The following is a 15777-nucleotide window of genomic DNA, read 5'->3' on the forward strand; positions in this document are numbered from 1 at the left end:
CCAGGATTGCTTGTACACTGCTGTCCTTCATGAACTAGCTATTTCAATTATAGATGCCCTGAGGGTGCATGGCACTAAACTAAAAGCTCTGGGAAGATGAAGTGAGCAGTGACCCAAAGCAGCAACCCTGGAACAGGCCTAAAGTGGTTCTGATGTTTTCTTTTCAAAGCCTTGCCCTGGGGTGGCTAGGTAGCACACTGGCCCTGGCGGCAGTTGGACCTGAGTTCAAATCTGGCCTCAGACACGTGACACTTAATTAGCTGTGTGACCTTGGGCAAGTCACTTAGCCTCAACTGCCCTGCCTTCCCCCCTCCAAAAAGACAAAAACAAACAAATCAAAGCCTGGCAGTGAATAAGAGCCTGCTCCTAGAGAGTTGCTTTCTGCCCATCTTCGTTTTTTTTTTAATTTTTATTTTTTTGGAGGGCAGTTGGGGTTAAGTAACTTGCCCAAGGTCACACGACTAATTTGTGTGTGTGTGTGTGTGTGTGTGTGTGTGTGTGTGTGTTAAGTGTCTGAGGTCGGATCCAAACTCAGGTCCTCCTGACTCCGGGGCCGGCGCTCTGTCCATCTTCTGCAGTTAAGCCTTTTCAGAGGCTGGCTCCTGTGACACTAGTTTCCTTCAAGGTTTAGCTCAAGTGCTATCTGCTATACAAGACCCCTCCTTCTCCTTTCAGTGTCTAGTACTCTGCATTCCTAGTAATTACTTTGTTTATATTTTATATTTTCTTTGTACATATTGTTTGCCCACAGTAGAATATATCTTTTTGAGGACAGGGACTAGGTGGTATCTTTGTATCCCTAGCACCTAGTTCAGTGTCTGCATATGGCAGGTGCCTAATAAATGCGTATTGCATAAGGGCCCGGATTATAGGATCCTAGAGTTTCAGATTCTAGTAGTTTTAGCCCCCCCTCATCTTACAGATGAGGAAAGAGGCCCAGAAAAGGCAAAGACCTGCTTTGGTTTGCAAAAGTCGTAAGTGGTTAAGGCAAGATTGAAGCTGGGCCCTCAGACTCCAGACTCTACCACCACATCAAGTCAAGTGTTTCTGAAAGTAGGTTGTGCTGAGTGATGCTGAGGCCTCTACCAGCTCTGGGCAGCTTCCAGGGGTGACAGCTTAAGCTGTCATCTTCTTTGACCTTCTTTAATCTGACCCCCCTCCAGTAAAGGTGACTCCCTAAGTTCCTACCCCATCCAGGAAAGGAGAAAGAGGAAGATCTAATTTTAGGAGTGTAGAGATAACTAGGGCAGTGTCAAATGATGAATCTCCAGTCAGTCCCAAGAGCCTGAGCGCAGTGTTTTCCAAACAAATGAGAAGAACAGTCACAATTACCCAGCAAGTTCTCTAAGACTTCTCATTAAGCACTAAGGGGAGTCACTTGAAGACAATGTTATTTCCCTCTGCCAAGCCCTGAAGCCAAATCAGCACTACTTTATTGTCAACTGAATCTAACAGTTTTGGCAGATCGAATAAAGTCAGCTTGGACATATGACCTCTGTTTATCCCCAGAAAGTCATCAACTCAAAACAGCAATGTGGTCTTGATGCCAAGCCATGGTTTAAAACCTGACTGATTGTGATCCAGGAAACTAAGGAAATCTAGAAGTTGCTGTCATTGGCTTGCTTCCATCTTCTCAGATAACTCTACCCCAAACAGTGGTATGAGAGAAACAATTTTTAATACTAGGACAATTATCAAATGATTTCCAGAAGACAAGACTATGTCGTTTTCTCTGAAGACTAGTGGCCATGCAGAGTCACCATGACTTAGGAAAGCAGCTGCCAGCATGTTATCAACAGCCACCTATTTTTGGTTGGGTAAGAAACTCATTTGAAGTTGGGCTCAAAGTATGCCTCATTCAGAGGTTCTGATTGGGGTTGGATGCCACTGCCCCCTAAATAGAGTGGAAGCTCAGCTGGGAGGGGCAGAGAACAACCTTCTAGGAGAAGGCCCTTGTTCAAGCCAGGGCAAGGTGTGTCCTCAGGTCACTGCTCACCTCATCTTCCCAAAGAACTTAGTACCATACACCCCATTGACATCCAACAATTATACCTATTGACTGGTCAGGCAGGCAGAGGTGACCCAGAAAAATTCCCAATCACAGGAAGGAGCACAAAGAGGCTGGCAAAAAAGGAAACAGTCCCTGGCATTTATGTTTCTTAACAATATTTTGACCCCCAGAATGTGGTGGAAGGAGGAAGAAAAAAGGGGCAATCCTGTTGGCTTGACAGCTTCATCCTGTGTCCCACTGAACCCTGAGGACTCCAGAGTCACAGTGCACTCTCTTTTACACCTCTACAGCCATGGGTGCCCTGATAATGGTCCTAATGCACCTAACTCATACACAGGAGAGAGGGTAGAAACATAGCCTTGTCTCCAGACCACCTACAACAGGCACCAGAATCTTCTTGGACATGGCATGGAGGGATCTAGTCCATAAGGACAGACCTTGGAGAGAATCTGGATAGGGACATGAGTCCCAGAAAAGTGAAGTGATTTATCTAAGGCTCTGCAGCCTATAAGTGGCTGAGGTGGGTTTGGCCTTGGGTCCTCTTCCTACAGGTCCAGTGTTCTTTATGCTCCTTCATTTACCTCTGACATGGGCAAGAGAAGAGACAGGGCAGGGGAAGTTCTTCCCTGCACAGAGCCTGCTGGAGGGCTGACTTTCTGCCATAATTTAAAAAATTTTTAGAAATGTCCTGGGGGTGACAGAAAGCTCCAGCTCTCACCTGCAATAGCTTCAACCCTGTCCATCTGAGCACACCCAAGTGTAGACAAGAGACTGCCTGATCCCAGCTGGTCGGGGTCCTAGGCTTTGAACCTACTTTTTGCCTATCACTGGGTTGGGGTATGAAGGTTGCAGGTGGGCTTCTGGGGTGGGCCTTTCACAATGGTTTTGCTACCACCATCTTCCCTCCTCTCACCACATCTGCCTCAACTGCAGATGAGGGTTGAGGAGGTAAGAAAGGGGACTTCACACTCACAAATGGCAAATGCCCTTGTCTAGGCTTATAGGAATCAGGCCTGATGACCCAGCTCAGCTCGTCCTGCCCAGTTCCCTACAGGATGGAGTGTTCACTATGTGGTTTTTACGTAAAAGCAAGTTGAATTTTCACCTCTACGTCACAGGTCACTCTGGGCTGCCTGAGTTGCACCTTCAGGAGGTTTCTCTGTTTGACATCTTGGACACAATCGACCTCAGTGATGGGAAAGGCTTGCTGCTGTGTGTCTTCACTCACACTGACGACAAAGAGCACTTCTGATGTTAAAAGCAAGCATCCTTCATGTTCCTGGCCTGACCCACTCACAAGAACTACGTCCAAGGCCATGTGGACTTCTGGTCTCCCCAGTGACTGCAGCATTTTCCTGTTTAAAAAGGATGAAAATGATGTTGAAAGCACAAGATTGTAAAAGAAAATTACTTAAGCTTTCTGCCATCCAACTTTCAGAACTCAACCTTTTTCACTTTCCTCTTAGAAATGACCACTCCATTCTGATTGCTGATTTCTGCCTGCTTTAACCCCCAGCTGTGAAGCTCATGAACAGAGAATGATCTTTGTCAGACTGGCTTCTCCTGGGCACAGAATTCCTGCCTCCATTGGTTAGTAGTATTCTCTTTTCACTGGAAAAACACCCCTTGGGAAGTTGGTTTTGATCCCAGTTCCAGGGGAAGGGATATCTTCTGGACTAGGGTTTCTCAAAGGCATATTCTTTACTTCACCAAATGGTGAAAGGGACAGATTAGCTTTATGGCCTGAGTCTGGAGGGTCAGCAGTCTCCTTTCCCTGGGTCACTGAAAGACCTCTCTGTTTCAGATGCCTGAAAACCCTGCTCTCCCTTGCTTTCCAGGAGAAGCAGCCTGTTAGTCAGACAGCAAGCCAGGACCCATTAATAAACAATGTGAATGTAAAAATGAGCAAGTGTCTAAATAATTTTACCAGACGTATTTGACATGGCTATTTGGAGCCTGGTCAGCATGCTGATCTCTTGGATAATAGCGCTGCTGGGGAAGCTGAGAAAGTCCAGCTCCGTGTAAAATACCTGTGGGTGAGAGAAGTAAGAGAGTCTGACTGGTTGTTTTCTGGAAAACAGTTACATGTTATAGTGATGTCATCTGTTTAGAGCAGGCCATAAAATAGTACAGATCCAAAATGATGTCACATCTTTGGAGGCGAGGGTATAGATAATCCATTAAACATTACAATGCACTTAACCCTCGTGATCTTGCATTAGCTACAAACTAAAATATGAATGTCCTAAAATCCAGGCACATCCTAGCAATTAGACGAAGGACAATACTCTTGAGGGTGATCATTCCTGAAGAGAATCATACACATCATTTACAATTTATGTACAAACGTCAAGACTATTAACTTTCTTGCTTAATATTAAAATACTTCCATATCTGTGTCATGGTTGGTAAAATAATAATAAAAAAACACAACACACACAGTTTGCCTAGATACTGTATTTAAATGCTGAGTTACTTAATCCAGCTGTTAAACATGGCTCCATATACATTTATGAGACCACTTGGGGCATCTGGTTTATTAGGAGCTCTTCTTAGTGCCAGCATTGAGTGAAGGGTACAAGAAGTAGCTCCACAGGTCTCCAAATAAGCTTTTCAAGATTGAAGATGGTACAGCATGTGTGCTTTCTGATGGCTTGTAAATGTTTATAAATGAGGCTTAGTCATTAGGCTGAGAGTTAGTGGTTTGTAAAAACTTCAGTGCTATAATAAAAAATTTACAAGAATGATGGAAGCCTAGAGAGGCCATGTGACGCTCCTGGAGATGTTTGCCTTCTATAAGGTAGGCCTAAAAAATACACAGCAAGGTACAGAATTGTCCAAATGAAGGCAGCCGAGGAAATGCCACAGCCCAAGGATCTGGGGAAACTTCCATATTGAAAAGAGAGATATTTTTACTAAAGCATAAGCATATGAAAACAGATTTTAACTTTTAATGTCTATGTTGCTGGCAATCCTTAAGAGCAGTATTCCAGTTGCAATCTTACAGAGTTTTGTCCATTGTTGCGTGAGGAAAAATGTTATTTACAGATGGAGAGAATGTAAGAAAGAGGAAAGGGAGGGAGTGGAAGAGGAAGAAGGGAGGGGGATGCCTAGAAGAGACCATATGTTGATTTCTGTGTGGTCTCCTCCCCCCAAAAAGATTCTCTCAGACATAATCCCAATTCTGAGAGTTCATCTAACTTGTATATTCATTTCTTGCTTATCACATATCATGGAGATGTATTTTTATGTTTGACTAGGTGGAGTCAGATCTATTTGAGATTCATGATGAGTTATGAAATGGATCCAGTGTTTTTATGACCTGATGAAGTCTGCAGGGCGTATCTACCTGGAGCACTGCAGAAGAGTAGTAGACTCTCACAGCCGGGCAACATCTCTTAAATTACGTCCGACTGCATCGCCACTGGCATTTCAACAATTAAGGCGAAAAAAGTCACAAAGAATAAAAGTAACTTCAAAGTGCTCTCATTGAGAATTTTAGTCAAGAGAAGACAGATATTGAGAGTGGGGAATAATGCTTTATATGAAAATGAGGGGATATTCTAAATACGAATAGCCTTAACTGTTTTTCTTTTTTCTAGAAAACTATTCTGAGTTCTCTATTTTTTCTTGTTCTGGAAAGCAGAAGCAGAAAGGCCTAGAGGACAGAGAACAAGCTTGAAAAACAGAAAGACTGAGTCTGAGTGTACTGGTTCTAGGATCCTTAGCCAGTCACTACCTCTCAGTGCCCTAAGAAACTCCCCAAGACTCTGGACTGCAGAGAAGGTGTAGAGAACCTGCCGGAGGAAAAGAATTTTCCTCACCCAGGAATTCCTTATACTAATCAAATCACAGGCCAAGTTCCTGTTCCTATCCCCTGTTCTGGGAGAGGTTTCTGTAAGCAGAATAATCTGCATGAATACTCTTCGTATCTAGCTCCTAGAACCAGAGGTCTGCAGGCAGGGAGTGGTCTCAGCTGGGGATCCTTCCCCTCACAGGCACTTCTCAGGTCAGAGCATCTTCTAAAACCAGAGCCTGAATCCACTGGGCCAATTCCCTCTCAGGAAACCCTGGAATTCCAAGGGGTCTTTCTGCCTGCCCATAACCCACTTTTGCTTTCAAATCTCTCACTGGAAGAAATCATCATTCTTTTTCCTGCTATAACACTTCTTTTTTAACCCCAAGTATCCATCTACCCCTTCCTCCCCTAAAACAGGCGGGCTGGGGTGCTTGTGGGCATGTGTGGCACACACATGCCTCTTCCTAGTTACTTCTGATAAAAGACCAGTCTTTTAATGCATCATAAAATGCTTCAGCAGCGGCATGTAGGCTGAAATCACTAACTGATTGTCTGGATCTACAAAAGGATTTTATAGTGAGTGTAATTCTACTTCTTTGGTATTCCACAAAACTAAAACATCTTCGTGCAAGTCAGTGTGATGAGGTGAAACAGAGAGAAAGACAGCCCCTGTGCATGTTTACTTGTAATTCTTCTGTATGTGAATGGCTTCAAGTCAAATGGAACTTCCCACTTCAGGATAAAATCACAGAATGCCAGGGGTGTGGGGGCAACTATTCCAATCCCCTCATGGTATCCCGAAGGAAACGGAGGCTTAGGGAAGTAAAGGCCACATGGCTTTTTAAGTGGCAAAGCCAGAATTTGTGCCCAGGCTTTTTGACCTAAGTGTGGTGCTTGCTTCACAACACCAATCGTTCTCCTTCCGAGGCACAGTCCTGCAAATGATCTCAAGTAGAACTTACCATAGCCGGTCTGCGACACGAGCTCTGCTGCTCCTCCGATGGGCTTAGTGAACACCCCCATGATTCCTTTACCCACACCGGAGATAACGCCTTTGGCCTTATGGCCAGCTGATGCCTGGGCCTCGGATGTTTTCTGAAAGTTCTGCATTGGCTGGTCTACAATACCAGCAATTGCACCTGGAACAACAAAAATCACCAATAATTAATGAGGATTTAAATCCCTGGACCAGAAGAAAACCTTAAATCTGGAACATAGTTTTATTTGGATTGAAAACAGAACTCCACCCTCATTGTAAGTCCTTCACTATACCAATGATCTGAGCACAATTTTGGCTTTGTTTAAGTTAAACTTTTACTGTCTCCTTCACAATGATCTAACTCTCTGAGAGGGTTTAGCCCACAGCAATCTAACACACTGGAGTTCAGTTCCCAGTCCAACAAAAAAGGATAGCAGTCCCCACTGACAAGCCCCTCTGTCAAACACAACCCCCCCACCCCCATACAATTAGGCTACTTTGTTTTGGAAGCAGAGCTAGGAAGATGCCTATTAGGGTGGTTTGTTCTTTCCAGTAATGACTCATATCTGTGTGGTGCTTTAAGGCAAACACAACCATCCATTCTGGGAGGCAGGGATTGCAAGTATTACTCATTAGTCCCACTTTACAGATGAGGAAACTGAGCCCCAGAGAGATGAAATGACTTGCCCATAGTCACAGGACTACTCAGTGTAGGCAGTGAGTGTCAGAGACAAGACCTGAACCCAGGTCTTTAGACTCCAAGTCCGAAGCTATCTTCATTCTATTGAATGGTCTTGGGGATTAGGATGGGATCTTAAGGAGTCATTCACTGTAAGCCTGGCAAGTTAGTTAGGAAACAGTATTTGACCCATACTGGGTAAACAAGAATTAAACCTATTTTTAAAACATTTCAGAGCTCTACCACACTAGCATTTACCAACCACCACTCAGAAAATTTTTTCTTTTTTTTTTTATCATTTAAATCCCTTACAATATAGGCTCTCCATTAGTTTCAGTGGGTGGAGAAGTGTTGGTGACCTCTCTTTATATCTTTGTGTATAATAATAATAACTTTTGGAATATACATTTTGAATATAAATTTGGATATCATTACAGAAAGAAGGTACTTCCCAGTCTTGGTTTTTAAGGTTAATTAAAGCGTCTCCAAGTTCATGTTTTTCTTTAGCTGGGAAACACAAAGGCCTGACCAGCAGTCAATTTCCAGTAAAATTTTTCCTTGATATTCACTGTGGGTAAGAAAACAAAGTCTCCTAGTAATTTTTGACAGTTTCCTATTGTCAACACAAATCTGCTTAGACTAAGGAGAATAGGAAACATCCCTTGTAGAAATGTCAATGTGTGAAAATCCCAGTGCGCACAGAGTGCAGTTAGGGGCCTCTTCTTCCAGCCCCTGCCCGGGCGTTTTCTCCCAGAGGCCCCTGGGAGCCCTTGCGCCAGCCCTCCAAAGAGCTCTCTCCGTGCGCCTTCTCTTCTCTTGCCCCCAGCCCTACATGTAGAAAGCTCTCTTCGTCCGGTTTCTCTTGTTATGTGTAAAGCGCCCGCCAAGGAAACTGCTCGTTGCCCTTGTTTTGTCAAATCACAGCCATCTCCATGTGGTCACAGTCTCCTACGGGCCCAACTCCAGCAGAGAAATTCCTGGAGCACAGCACAAGCCTTCTGGAATCGTTTTTTATTTCTTATTATTTTAGAGAGGAGTGTGAGTATATAAAAGCAAAGTAAATAATTTGCTATTGTAGGACAGAGTTAGATGATGCTGAATAGGGGTGTAACATCTGTACATTCTCCTAAGAGACCTAACTCTTTCCAGGTCATGGTGAATAGGTTATGACTACAGGGCCAGGCTTTGTTTGTGGGTCCTCCATTTAGCAGTGCGCTGCATACATTCAGTGCCAAGGAAATGGTGAATACCTGACTGGTAATCAATAAGAGGTTACAGTGTGTGATGGTGCCACCTTTACACTCAGAGTGCCCTCTTTATGTTAACCAGGAGGCATGTGATTTGGCAGCTCGTTCTTGCATGGAGAGCATCTGAGTTACGTTTTGCCATAATTTTGAGTCTTTTTACTTTTCTGGATATTGAAATAGTTTATTGAAACTATGGTAATGACAGCCTTCACTGTAGTCAGTGGCTGAAGAAAATGGAAGATCAAAGAAAAGTTTCACTTTGAATACCTGTTTGCATTTAAGAAACTAGACATTGAAGCCCTACTCTATAAGCTATAAACAGTTCCTGTGTCACTGGAATGAGTTAGGCCTGGCATGTTAAAGAGCTATGACTGTTTTCTACAAAGAATAGCCAAAATAAAGATCTATATTTAATTTAATAATAAAATTATATGATGAAATAATATAATGTGTAATAATAACTGGTAAGAACTCCAGATTAATTATTCCAAGGTTGTCACAGACCCCCAAAAGGATAGACAATTTGCCTAAAGACCCACAGCTTTAATATGGCAATGCTCAGAGTAGAACCTAGAATTGGGATTTCAAGTCAAATGTACTCTTCTTGTTTTTAAAGCCTTTACAGGGTTTTTATTTCTTCTTAACCCAGGCAAACTTCTTCCTTCCTTCCTCTTGAGTCTTCTTATGCTTATAGGCTGCCTTGTTCAGTGCCAGAAAAGCAATGGGCATCACCAAGTGAGAGATGATGGAGTTTAGGCTGCACAGCATTATCAGCCTTAGTTCCTTCATGCCGTGGCCTGTATCCCTCTGCATCTAGGGACAAGTATTGTCTATGCAGATCCAGAAGACTCTCAGACAGGTTCATTGGTCTCTCAGGGGCTGGTAAATAGCAGCTGCTCTGGACCAAATCAGGTTCCTTTCACAAATGGACTGGAATCCAGGACTAACATAAATAAACCAACTGTTCAGGAATAATGGCATATTCATATTCATGAACAATGACACATATGTAGCACTTTAGAAATTGCAGGACATTTCTTGCTTGGTCCTCATGACAACGCTGAGAGGTACATATGCTTATTCAGGTTTTAGAGTGAGTAGCAGGCTCAGAGAGATTATGTAATTTGCTCACCATCACACAGCTAGTTAGTGATAACACCAGGTTTCAAACTCAGGTTTTTTGATTTCCAAGTTTCATGTTCTTTCTACTACACCAAACTGCCTTTCTAGGCTTAGAGCTCTAGGGACCCAGAAAATATGAAAACTAGAAATGCCCCTGGAGCCTGCTGATACACAAGTAGCATTCACAGTAGAATGTCATATATTCAAAACCTTATCATTCCAACTAGAGAACATGGAGATATCCAGGAGACGCAGAATGCCCACTTTTATTCTTATTAATGACACAAAAGGGACTAGCATTATGAAAATACCGGTGGAAACCTCTGAAAAAGCAAGATAGCATGTTCTTTGATGCTTTCAGGTATGGAACAATGGGGGAAAAAGAATACAGTGAAGATTGCTATGGCTGGTCAAGAAGACTTTTTGTTTCACTTGGAAATTTCTAGCCTAAAGTGGCATTCAATATATTTTTAGTGGTTGATTCAACAGCGCTGAAGACAGGCATTATTTTTAACATGTGGCAGGATACCAAACATTTCAAATTAGGTAGAGGGATGGAATGATGGATCCAGGAGGCAATGACACATTCAGTCTGTACCTGAAAGCCCGGCATTCAATCTCAATCCAAATCTTAATTCTACTGCTGCTGCGGAGCTAGAACCTATCTGGGTTTTCATTGGCCAATAAGGCCAAAGTCACTGATGGGAACTGAGCACACTGGATGTTTTAAAACTACACCACTGGCACATAGTAGGCACTTAATATATGCTTGAATACACGAATGAATGAAAGAAAGAATGAATGAATGATGAAAATTAGGATAAAATGCTTCAAAAACACTATGTTTTAGTCTCATTACCACTCCTCTAAGCTACAGATACTTAATCCCACAGGACACAAATGAAAGCATTCACTTCTCCGCTCATCTCCTTCTGCTTAAGTCCCCTTTCCTTTGGATGGGCCCTTCACAAAGCCCTTCTAAGCCTCTGGTTCTTTGAAATATGGCCAGGGCCACTTGCCACAGGCCTGCTACTTTAGAAAGAAGACATTGCCATTCCCTTTAAACAATGTTTTCATCCTAGTTCATTAGCTTCTTAGTATCCAGGCATTATCAAATGACAGTGGCCCACACCATCGAATGTTATTGCTTAAATAATTTCCAGTAACTTAACCTGAACTTGTAATGTTTTACCCCTTCCTCTTGGGGCCCCTTCTGGGCTGTGGCTGCAAAGCTGTGGAGCTGTGCTGAGTGCTGAAGATGAGGAAGGGAATCAGTCCTCTCAGGCTCATCTTTTCTAGCCTCTGGCTCCGGGCTGCCCTGGACCACTTTGATCTCTGTGAGCCGCATACTCCTTCAGATACACCGAGGCTGCTTGCCAAGCAATACAGTTTTAAATTCCTTTGCTGGGGTGACAAACAAAAATACTCTTGAAAACCCTGTTCCACAGAATTTCAGCTCAGAAGCTTCCTTTTCATAGATTTTTCCAAAGCAAAGCCTTTTCAAACATTTGTAATATTTTGAAATATCCATAGCAATCTTCACCTCCAACCATACCATCTGGCTGCTTCACAAACAATAATTACACTGAGTCAGGCTGATCGGGCTCTCTTTAGAAAAGTAGGCTCCTCACTGAAGTTTACATGACATTTGCACTTTGTTCAAGTGGTTTTCAAACAAAAACAAGCATCTACAATATCTATGGTTCAGAAGGAGCAATGAGTTTTATAAGGTTTTCTTATAATTCACTTGAAAGTTAACAGACATATGGTAGTGTCCTTGGGCTGACTCTGTCACCCTCACTGTGTCTAAGAGAAAATTATTCCTTTCTTTGGAGCATCACATGAAAGCCAAAGACATGTTTTGGACTAGAGGAAAAAGAATGCAAAGCTCTTGTACTTTCGAATAACCCCCAGAAAAGAGAGAAAGAACTCACTTAAGCACAGGCTAATCTCTGGATGTTAGAGCCTAACAGCAACAGGAAGGCATGGGAAACTGGGTTTCAGAGTCCTGTTTTTTCCAATCTTCCCAGTGACTCACTGTGTGACCTGGGACAAGTTTTTGGGTTTTGTTTTACTTCTATCATCTTTTGGGGAGAATCTAAGGCTGACAAAATGCTTACAGTCCCTACAGTTGATTCTTAGCAGTAAAGGCAGAGTTGCAAGTGTCCTGAGAAGGCGTGTGTGTGTGTGTGTGTGTGTGTGTGTGTGTGTTGTAGTAGAACATAACTGACCAAGGATACTCAATCACAGTTCCTAAGGCATTACCCAGGAGGCTGAGGCCTAGTCTAGACAGACCCTGCCGGAGCCCTTCTCCCAAATTCTCAGGAAGTTGACGCCGCCATTCCTCCTGCCGGTTATAGTGCTCCTCATCCAAGGAGAGCCTGTCCATGTTCCGGGCCAGACTTGTGGCCAAGTTGGTGATGGATGTCAAAGTACCTGTGGACACAAGGTGACATATGTCAGCAGGACACTCACATGGCACAGCGGTGATGCAGAACAGAGAAATGCCTTATTTCCTGGGCTAAAGAACTTAAAGGGAAGGATAGAAAATCAGACCCACAATCAACAAGTGAGAGCAGTTTATTCTTTGGCCACCTGGTATATGAAGCTTACAAAAAGAGATATAAATTAAAGAATTAAAAAGAAAATGATTATAATTATACCTCAGAGGCAGTTTTTTAGTATCTGGTGGTGAGGGGAGAAAGAGGAGGGAAAGGCTAGGTTAGGAGTCATTTGTAAATTCTAGGAGAGTTATTTAATAGGAATGAGTATCCTTAGTGGTTTAGATTGGTATAGTTTGGCTGGGACCTGAATGAAGGCCTCATTTAGGTCAAATTCCAAAGGGCAAAACCTGCCCACTTTGATCTGAAAGGTCTCTAGCAAGGAGCTGTACTTCTGGGGCCCAGGCAGGTTGCAAAGACATGGTTCCACTTTCCGAATGAGAGATTTTTCTCCTGATTGCTTTAGTCATAATAAAGGGAGACACTAAACGGCATCATTTGACAGGCTAAGGAAATACTGATTGTGCCACTGAGAATGCAGGATGTTAACTGAAAAGAATGTGAAGAAAATCAAGGGAACAAATCACGGAAAAGTCACGATTCTTTTGCTCCCCAGAAAGGCCATTTCTGTTTCTTTCTGGAAAAGCCAGAATTCCCCCGAGGAAACATGCATACATCTCAGTGAACAAAACTTAATGCTTCAGTAAACATCACAGGAAAACTATCCCATCCGTTGGAGGGATCATCCTGCAGCTGCACCTTTGCTAGCAATTGGAAAAAGAAATAGGCTTTGCTAAGGGAAGGAGAGAGTCAGTGGAGAAAGCCCATCCTTACAAAATAAAGACCTGGGATGCTAATGTTACTCCTGTGGTTAGGAGAAATCTGGGAGGTGGTGGTGGTTTTATTTTGAAGGAGAAACAATACAAACACTAACTACCGGTGCTTTGGAAGTTTTGAAAAATCTACCAGTGAATCATCTGGCAATTCTCTGCAAGGTCCTCCAACAAAGTTCACAGACCTCCTCACTAGTCTACTGTGGCTGGGGATGTCTTCCTTGCTCCCTTTTCCCTCCTCTTCTCCCTCTCTCAAGCTGCCTGGAATCTCCGATCTCATACCCGTGCTTACTTTTGAGACATTCTATATAGTCTTAGGTAACTCAGAGGGGGGTAGGTCCTACAGTTCCTTGTCATCTTCTGTAGCACTTCCCAAATCAAAATTACTTTTATGGGGTGAAAAGCCTTTTGTTCTGTTTGGCCTAGCTCCTGCTGAGGAGGAAGTGGGGACAAGGAACAAGCTCGGATGTCCTTTGCTGGAACCCAAGTCATTATAGGCCTGACCTCAGCATCACAGAAGGGGTGAACCCAGGTTAGTTTAAAAAAAAAAAGAAAGAAAGAAAAATCAAGCCCCTCCTCCCTCTGCAGGCATCTGTATGCCTGGCCAGAACCAGCATTCACAGCTTGGCAGCTGGCAGAGGCAGGCTTTGTTCCTGGAAGTCTTGGCCACAAGATGGCACTGTTTCTGTGTCTTGCTTAGGAAAGGCTGGTTATGTTTTACATCCCAATCTGCTTTCACGTCAAAACGTATCCACATACTTACAAAAGTTATGACAACTGTATCTACATTGAAAAAAATAATAAATATGATGAGGCAACAGAGTGTAGGATTTCTGATGCTTTGCAGCAGTCCTGAACACCTTTAATATTTCTCTATTTATCACACAGCCTAACAGCAGAGCCAACCTTGGTTTCCCCAGTGGGAGGTTTAAAGTTCTGAAGCCTTCTAGCACACACTCTAGGCAGGACGTGCTCTGCTGAATACATAAGACATTATAGACAGGCTTGGTTACAAATCCAACATTTTGATGAGAGCTAACTAGCCAAAGCAAAGCTAGAGGCCACCTGAGTGTAGTTCAGAATTTAACACGTTCTTGAAAAAATTTTAAAAAGAAAAAAAAGGAGGGAAAGGGAAAGGAATAAAAACGAGGCATCGATGTATCAGTGAGCTACCTTTGGAAATGTGCTTTACAAAGGATGTAGTCCCTCTGGAAACTCCGCTGACAAATGCCCCAGGGCCTCGGGTCAGCCCTTCGTAGGGAAGCCTAAAGAAGTCGTCGATGCCGTTCCCAATGCTTCTGACCAGGCCAGCTGGGCTGCCGAGGATCTCCAGAGAGCCCACCACCCAGCCTGTGTGGAGGAAAAAGAGAAGGTCATTCGCAGGCAGCGCTGCCGCGCTTTACACGCTGGTGACAAAAGCAGCCGTTCAGTTTTCACACTGGGATTCATAATGAGCTTCTAGGGAGCACAATTCAGGCAATAACTCATTCGCTTGTGAATTCATAAATGGCAATCTTTCATACTTTATAAATCAAAGAAATCCCTCTGGCAACCTCACAAATAGCTTTAATATGACTTCCTTGCATGAGCCTCCCGTATTCCTGCTAAAAGTCTAGTGCGTGTCTTCCTGGGGAGGCCCGATTCTAGTAGCCAGCTGAGGGCTAAGTAAGGGTGTCTTGCCTTTTGCGGGAGGCTTTTGCGTGCTGTGAAAAGCCTACGCATTAGTGCGGCCAGTGAACGGGGATACAGGGGAGGAGGCTGATTGCTTAATGGGGTGTTACAAAAGGGGATGCAAACTTTTGACAAGGATGGAAGAGTTATTTTTAATCTCCTCCAATCGGACCAAGCTGAGTGCTGTGCTTTGGAGCTGAGCTCTGGCCAGACAAATGAATCCCCTTCAACCCCCCAGCTTCAGTTGTATAAACATCAGTGACATCTACATACTGATTAGGTTAGTCAGAGGGGAGTATTCCCTATGAATGTCCCAAGAGGGGTATCCTTGGATCTGGTTTCCTATTTAAACACAGGCCTGCCAGGGGTTGGCCTGCTGGCTGGGCTAAGTGGACTTGTGGGAAAGCTGGTTTGGAGAATAAACCCTGGACCTCCCCCTTCCCCCTGAAGATGGGGATTCAGGGTTGAAGGCCTGGGGGAATGGAAGACTGGAAGGCGCAGAAGGAGGTACAGTACTTGCAGTTTCTGACAGCAATGGGAAGATTCAGTAACGATGTTGCAGATGCCTCAGTTCTACTGATTCCAAGCCCCAGAAGGAGAGTTCCTAACTGGAGCTGCCAGCAGAACAAGACCTATGACACAGACTCCTACAACACGCTTCCTAGCCTCCCTCTTTCTGCAGACTCCTGGGGAGAGGGCTGGGAGGGGGAAGGAAGGGACATGAGCCTTTACTGTTACCCTAGGCTGCTAGGAACTCACACCCCAGCTGCTCAATTGGCCTTTTGCAGAAGCTCACACAAAAGCAAAATGGTTCAGGGTTTCTTCTCAGCATTTCTGCTCTAGTAGGCCCTGGGGCTCCTTTAAGGTAGGAAATGAGCAGAATTAAAAACTATTCTGTGGGAGAGGTTGAGAGTGGACCTAACAGTTTGGAACTG

General features: G+C 43.8%; 1 protein-coding gene across 8 annotated transcripts in view; it reads right to left on the bottom strand.

Moving 5' to 3' along the window:
• Positions 1-15777, bottom strand: part of VPS13B (vacuolar protein sorting 13 homolog B) — a 1080499-nt gene that overhangs the window by 4903 nt on the left and 1059819 nt on the right. For all 8 annotated transcript variants that reach the window (XM_069081095.1, XM_069081089.1, XM_069081092.1 and 5 more), the window contains 5 exons: positions 14345-14521; positions 12103-12273; positions 6773-6949; positions 3939-4041; positions 3117-3366 (listed from right to left, as the gene is read on the bottom strand). In XM_069081095.1, coding sequence (XP_068937196.1) covers positions 3117-3366; positions 3939-4041; positions 6773-6949; positions 12103-12273; positions 14345-14521 — 878 coding nt within the window. The remainder of the gene's footprint in view (positions 1-3116; positions 3367-3938; positions 4042-6772; positions 6950-12102; positions 12274-14344; positions 14522-15777) is intronic.

The sequence above is a fragment of the Petaurus breviceps genome, unplaced genomic scaffold (assembly GCF_028583685.1).
Source record: "Petaurus breviceps papuanus isolate PSGF00001 unplaced genomic scaffold, PetGlider_PUasm1.0 98, whole genome shotgun sequence".
NCBI classification, from domain to species: domain Eukaryota; kingdom Metazoa; phylum Chordata; class Mammalia; order Diprotodontia; family Petauridae; genus Petaurus; species Petaurus breviceps.